This window comes from Saccoglossus kowalevskii, chromosome 4, assembly GCF_978046115.1.
Source record: "Saccoglossus kowalevskii chromosome 4, keSacKowa6.1, whole genome shotgun sequence".
NCBI classification, from domain to species: domain Eukaryota; kingdom Metazoa; phylum Hemichordata; class Enteropneusta; family Harrimaniidae; genus Saccoglossus; species Saccoglossus kowalevskii.
The window spans coordinates 26,067,821-26,075,478 of NC_140644.1; the positions used below are offsets into that span (position 1 = coordinate 26,067,821).

Here is a 7,658-nt window from a genome sequence, read left to right on the forward strand (position 1 = left end):
TTCATTGTATCCAAACGCATATAGAATTTGTTATTTATTACAAATTTATCTCACATTTTTATCAACAATGAATGACTCATACATTGAATGAATTGTACAACTCTCCACCCAAAAATCATTAACATTTTTTTATAAAAATATTTTTTTTTGTAATCGTTGTTCCAGAAGCATTGATCGGAAATCGGAATCTATTTAAACAGCTTCGCGTTCCCAAGGTAACGAGCTACTTACTTGATATAGTAAAGACGGCCGTCTGCGTTCAGCTTGGCTTGCCATCCCGGTTCTAAAGATCGGTTAATTTCCTCCAATGCCCTTTCTTTTCTCTCCATGGGTCAAAAGTATGTCCGTCGCCAAGCCTCGGCCTGAACACCTGACTGTCACCAGTTCATTCCTGGTGATCGTATTGTTGATTTCGGATCTGCACACACGCCATTTTTCATTCACAAAATTTCGTCCAATAATGCCACTGCAAGGTAATCCGGAATAAAATGCGTTTTCGACCGTTACCGCTAATTTAGCGAAATCAGATAGTCTGTAAACATATATATTTAAAGAGATATTGCGATAAAATGATCGATGTCAGCAACGGGGGGGATTTTGTCCAGTTCATTCACCGGCAACAGTGCAGTACGTTGGTCAACGGTCGTCGGTGGGCGCTTGGGCGTATTGTTGTGACTGTGAAACACCCCAAGTAAAACGTCTCTTTAATAGTCCGGAATTCCAGGCAGCCCAACTTAAACTCGTACCACACGTTACAGCAAATAGTTCAAACAAGAACCACGTGTAAATCGATTCCACCGCTGCTGATAATGTCTAATGAATATCGATCGGGGACATCGTTGGTGCGACCCCGTCGTCGATTCCACAAATTTCACCACTCGTCGATCAGTTAGTTCTCTTTGCAGTGCCTAAGTGTCGCTCTGAAGCCACGAAAAACAGCTATATTCCAGTAAGGGTTGCCTTACATATACTCAGATATACTACAATGCAATCTACGCGAGGTTTATAACAAGTTAAAACTGCGGGAAATCCATAGCCATCAGATAGCGAGCAAACAGAGCAAGTTGATTGGATTCAAAACTCCACTTCTATTCTGGCGTCAGCTCATTTGCATAACAAAGAGTGAACCCGGAAGAGTATTTCGATCGATCAGCTGTGTTGTGTTTATTTCGCGCCCAAGCGCTCGAAGGCGAAGTGACACCGTGTGACAATCAGTTGGAGGTGAGCGGAATCACTTCACAAATTACGACGACTTGTTGCATTTGACAGTAAAAACACAGAAATCGAAACTATGACGCTTATTAACTACATCGTGGCGCTTTTCGCAATAATTATCACTGCTTCAACGCGTTTGATTGACACCGAGTCCAAATCTCACATTCTTTCTCGATTCAGGCCAGGACTGGGAGTACAAATAAAACCAGACCATGGTTCCAGACTGAGATTAAGTAAATATAACTACCAAACGCTGTATTTCAAACAAACGGTAAGTCAATTTCAGTTACACCGGGGGCGACGCCCCTTTTGATGTAAGCATGTGACAAACTTTAATTCAAGTTGTTGTGACCAGTATGCAGTACCGAGGTCAGCTGAGGTGAACTACCTGGCCTATAAGTGGTTCGTTAACTTTAAAAATAAAATACGAAGTATTTATACGACCAACGTACTAAAGATGTATCCAGTACACCCAGTTCACTCATCTTCAAGGATTCATTTCAGGGATGGACCATTGAAATATTTTGGAAAGGGTTGATGGCAGATCAGCAATCGAAAACAAATGCGAAACAACTTGCGAAAGAATGTAACAAATTATTAAAACAGATTTGTGAGAGAATGCTTATTACATTTATGGCAACGGCCAATTTCAGTGTGTGAACAAACAAATAATTTGCTATACTTTAATCTGGTTCCAAATTTTAAAGGTGAGGGTTAAGGTATTACCAAACAGAAACAATCGTTTTCCCTGAATGGTGGCAACCTCATTAAAGATAACAAACTTTGTAAAGTTGTTCTGTAACTGTAATGCCATCATAACCACTCCCAAAGAATGTAATAATAGTTTGTCCCTTGGTAGAAGTAGTATCTAGTTACAATGTTTGCCTCTTTTAAATTATCCATATTTCTGAATTATTAATTTAACTATTTTTAGCATTCCTGATATTAGTTTGTTCATAGAATCCTCTTCTATTCACTGATCATTGACTTATTCACTATGATTCAGACACATGTGAATAAGAAAATTTGCTGTCTTTATTTTTTTTCAGCTAGACCATTTTAATTTTGCAAATAACGGTACATTTAGTCAACGATATTTGCTGTCAGATGATTATTGGAATTCTAGTGGTCCTATCTTTTTCTATACTGGCAATGAGGGCGATATCACATGGTTCTGTAACAATACGGTAAGGATGTGTCAAGACGTATTTTAGTATACCGGGCATAGGCTTTACAATGTGTAGTCTGAGGGCGCTATATTCTGGGATGGCGAGTCATCAAAAATGAAGTTCCTAAGTGGACAGACACACAAAACAAGATATTGCATTCATTGTTAAACCTATTGCACCTAGTTGACTCTAGAATGGACATTCAACAATAGAGACATATAGTATAGTATTTTAATTGACATTACATAACGAATACATAATTTATGATCACCTGAACATAACACAAGCACAACATTAAAATGTGCAACATATAAAATAAACATTTAAAATATCATTACCAAGCTTACCCAGATTGTTGACAATGGAACCATCATTTGTACTTAGCAGATGGAGAAACATGATGCAGGTGTCAGTGATTATAAAAACCATTACGTGATGTTGCTTGTGGTTGATATTCCCTAAGACTGTGGTGTGACATGTTGTGGTAAACCAAACTCTGACTAGAGTATACACCTTGCAACAATCACCACAACTGATCCTGAAAAACAGAACAATATTTGTTTATATTTGTTTTTTTCCATATTTGATAAGGTATTGACATTGTTTGTTTTTCATTGGAAATGTACTATCTCATTAATTATTTTACTTTTGTTTTCAGGGTTTTATATGGGATATTGCACCTCAATTTAAAGCTATGGTTATTTTTGCTGAACATCGATACTATGGGGAATCACTGCCGTTTGGTAACGAGTCATTCTCGGTAAGAGCAAAGTGGTTGACAATATGCCTGTCAAATTAGAATTTGTTTATTTTTAGTTTCTCATATTTAATTTCATTGCAGGACCTCGAACATGTTGGATATCTGACATCCGAGCAAGCGTTGGCTGACTTCGCTACTTTGATAAAGTACATTAAAAGCAGTAGACCCGGAGCAGATAAAAGTCCAGTCATTGTGTTTGGTGGTTCTTACGGTGGTATGATGGCAGCATGGTTCAGAATGAAATACCCTAATATAGTTGATGGGTAGGTAGCTTGATACAAAGCACCCTCAATCAATAAGATAATTTGCGCTTTTGTTTTTACCGTTCAAAAAAGTCAGTATTTGCAACATTTTTGTTTTCATACCTTTATTGTGTTCTCATGAAATGAGTATATATTGACTTTTATCTGTCTCCCATAGTGCATTAGCAGCTTCTGCACCTATTTGGCAGTTCCCAGGTCTGACGCCATGTAATACTCTCTTCACTATCATAACACAAGACTTTGTCAAAGCTGGCAGGGACTGTGCTGAAACTATACATAAATCGTGGAATGCCATTAACAGGATGAAGGATCAGGGTACAGTCTTAACCATTTCACATCTCATTTTGTCTGTTAGTTGTCTGATTATATTAGACCAGTATTCCCTCTAAGCTTTAATTGTAATTTTTAATGTAATGTTAAAGGACGGTGGTTGTCGCGCAGTACGTGCTTGAATTTCATGTAAACAAACAATGTATTTTACATGCGTTATGTACATTGCTATAAGTCCCATATCGAGGCGGTGCAGCAACCACTGTCTTTTAAAATACTAAGTAAATCTTCTTCTGAGTAATTTCTGACGCCTTTTTTTCCCTGAAAGAGAAGGATAAGAAAGTTGAAGATTTTCATTGTACGATGTTCTTTTCATATTTAAAAACAAATTATGGAAATCTAGATTTATATAACAGTACAATTTAGGTCCATGATTCAATAATAAAAAAACATCAACATTTATAAATATAAATATGAATACATTTGTCATAAATTTTTTTTATTATAGATTCATTTTGATGAGTTGTCAAAATGACAATTACCGGTAGAATGGTCTAAAATTATAGAATATTATGCTGTAGGCAACCTTAAAAAAATGTTTATGTCTGTAAAGAAAAAGACCTCTGTATAAAGAAACTTTGATCTATAGATTTCAAATGTACACTTATCTATTTGTGAACAGAGAGTGGTCGTCAATGGTTGACTATGGCGTTTCATTTATGTACCCCTTTGAAGACACCTGCTGATGTCAATGACCTGTCTAGCTGGCTGTCCAATACCTGGTTCAACCTTGCCATGGTGGATTATCCATACCCTGCATCATTCTTAGAACCGCTGCCTGCATGGCCAATAAAGGTTTCTGGCTTTGCTAAAATATAATCTTGGAATACTAGTATTACTAAATTGGAAAAACCATGCCAATACCAAAAACCAAATGTTTACAATTCACAGTTGCCAGTGTTCAATCATGGCTGGTTTTAATTTAAATGCCGTTATGATAGGATATGGTCACATAACCCTGTCCTAAACATGGAATATGGATTCTGTTTCAATATACACTACTGTGGAATACTTTATTTTCGCTGGAATTAATTTTCACTGAAAAGGCTTTTTGGGCATTTTGTATGGAATTTATTTTCACTGATTTTTGATGAGTTTAATGTAAAATATAGGAAAAAAAGTATATTCGCTGGATTTTATTTTCACGGAATCATCCCTTCAGCGAAAATAAATTCCAAGTGAAAATAAAGTATTCTACAGTATATGCAAGATTTGCAATTTTCAAATTAAAAACAATGAGAGAGCAGTAACATTGTCCTAAGCTGTCACCTGACACAGTGATATTGTCCTAAGCTGTCACCTGACACAGTAATATTGTCCTAAGCTGTCACCTGACACAGTGATATTGTCCTAAGCTGTCACCTGACACAGTGATATTGACTGATGATAAAAAAATCAACTGATTGATTCAGTGTAATTTTTTTTCATATCAGTTGTTCTACATTATAATCGGTCTCAAAAATTAGTACAAACACAGTGATGCACTTTATTTCTTGACAGAAAACCTGTTCCTATATGACCAACAGTTCATTGCTAGATAAACCGCTCCTCAACAGTGTTGCATCATCTCTGCAAGTCTACTACAATACAACTGGCAAAACACAGTGCTTCAATATATCACAAGATGCGGTGTCTTCTCTGGGTGAGCTAGGATGGTCCTATCAGGCAAGTATTGATGTTTAATTGTAAATGACATTACTATATTTAAATAATATTACAATATTTAAAGCAATGGTTTCACACAATACCAAGTTTAATTAAAATTAGCTACCTACCCAGAATTAGAACACATGACTTTCTTCTTTCATGACTCTCTGAAAAAAAACATCTTAAATTATCAAAAATGAAATATTTTCCTGATACATATAAATGTATTGATAACAAATTATTTTCTGAACATTGAATACTTCTTGTTACATTCCACATGAATTTATTTGCTGGTTAAAATTAACATTGGGAAACAAAAGCAAAATAACAATTTTGACATGGTATCCCAAGATTCCATAGTGTCATCCAAAGGATTGTCAGCTTCACCTTTAAGTGAATATAGTTTTGGATATTTTCTTTTCAAGTCTTGTACCGAGATGGTAATGCCGAGTTGCAGCGATGGCGTCCATGATATGTTTCCTCCTAATAAATGGAACTTCGATGACTTTGTTAAGGAATGTCAGAATACTTGGGGTGTCACACCAAGAGCTGACTGGATTGTAACACACTATGGAGGTAAAGCAATAACGGCTAGCAGTAATATTATATTCAGGTAAGTCATGTGATGAAACAATTAATTTAAATTATTTCAGATTGGATGTAATCTGAAAACAGTGAAATTATATTTGTGTTCTGTATCTATCCATGCTATTCATATGTACAATGGAGATTTGATCAACATGGCTGACTGGCAGCCATTGTCATCCATTTTGTTTCAACTTGAGTGTGGCACAGCAGTATATGACTAACAATGCTGAACTATGGGATACATCTATAGCTATTCTTAGTAGAGATCAAATTGTAACTGAAAGATCACTTTCTCAATTCACCACCTCTCCATTTATCAAGAGTTTTTATGATACCAACGTACAAGTACAAGCTCAGATTTTGGTGATTGACCATGAACACTTTTCTAAACCTACCTTTCTATTGCAGCAATGGAGAACTTGATCCGTGGTCTGGTGGGGGCGTTCTTCACTCATTGTCAGAGACACTGATTGCTATAGTGATAAAGGATGGTGCTCACCACTTAGATCTGAGGTCTAAAGACAAAGGCGATCCACAGTCGGTGATTGACGCCAGAAATCAAGAAAAATATCACATTACAAAGTGGATTCAGCAAGCCAGGGCTGAGAAATGATTGATGTCATTTTACAATGTTTATGACAAGGAATATAACAGCATAAGGCATAATTTTGACATTTAGTTTAATATCACGTCCATTTTTTTGTTACAGACCCAATTAAATGCTAAGTTAACTTTTAAATTGGAAGAAGTGAAAAATTACGATTTATGTCTTTTTAATATTATCAAATGATACCGGTCTACCATAGCTTTGTAAAAATTATACTTAAAGTGCATCTTATATATGGGCTGTGCAGTTCTCTTGCATTCCAATAAACTGTATTTTCATGTTGATAATGTGGTCTATAGAGGGCGCTGTTGAATTATCAGCCAAACATAAGTGCACGAAGTTTTTCATCAAATGATATACTAGTATATTGTTCTGTATGACATACATTTTTCTCAAGTTTTTTTTTTTTGGAATAAATAATTTTTCAAGTGCAGTTGGTATGGGCTATCCTTAATTTGACATGGTCTGAATTTTGACATAACATTTAAGGGTTAATTCATTATAACGAAAATTGACATAATATAAACTGTTATGTAAATCTTGCGTGGTGCCATGAAACATCCCACTTGAATCATGGATCAACATTTTATTGTGGTTGCTGCAAGGAGTCCAGTCCTCTTGAGTGTAATTGGTGTATAAATACTATGGTGGAATCGGAAAACAAAATTGATTGTAGTCTTGAACTATAGGTATGTAATGTAAATGGTTCATCGAATTTAAATCCACTATATATATTTTACAACCTTTTACATCTATGTTTTGTCAATACAAAAATTAAATAAGTAAAGAATAATTCTCCTGCATATGATGAACTGTTCCTGATATGATGTCACTTGGAATATTTCAGCGTACTATTCCCAAACTTGTGTTATGTGTACAAGCTGAATTCTTTGTTTCCAAATGGTGATGGATGTCTGCTGATAACAGACGACATTTCATATTATTCACTGTGGTGTGTACATATTGCATAATTATTACAGTTTGACCACAATTATATAACATAGTTGAACTCTGGTGACCTTGCCTTTTGTTATATAATATAATTCCCTTTATCATAGTTTGTTTCAATATAAATATGC

The 7,658-nt window shown here is 35.5% G+C and overlaps 2 protein-coding genes across 2 annotated transcripts in view; one reads left to right on the forward strand and one right to left on the reverse strand.

Moving 5' to 3' along the window:
• The window catches only part of LOC102806711 (uncharacterized), a 109,810-nt gene extending 108,727 nt beyond the window's left edge, over positions 1-1,083 (reverse strand). Inside the window, exon 1 of the mRNA XM_085498353.1 lies at positions 232-1,083. Within this exon, the coding sequence (XP_085354479.1) occupies positions 232-329 (98 nt within the window). The 5' untranslated portion in view covers positions 330-1,083. The remainder of the gene's footprint in view (positions 1-231) is intronic.
• Positions 1,063-7,012, forward strand: LOC100375180 (lysosomal Pro-X carboxypeptidase-like). Its single transcript, XM_002736957.4, has 9 exons — positions 1,063-1,486; positions 2,265-2,402; positions 3,043-3,144; positions 3,226-3,407; positions 3,565-3,722; positions 4,360-4,532; positions 5,238-5,402; positions 5,810-5,997; positions 6,381-7,012. The coding sequence occupies exons 1-9, from the start codon at positions 1,292-1,294 to the stop codon at positions 6,583-6,585; spliced, it is 1,506 nt and encodes a 501-aa protein (XP_002737003.3). The 5' UTR covers positions 1,063-1,291; the 3' UTR covers positions 6,586-7,012.
• The last annotated feature ends 646 nt before the right edge of the window (positions 7,013-7,658 follow it).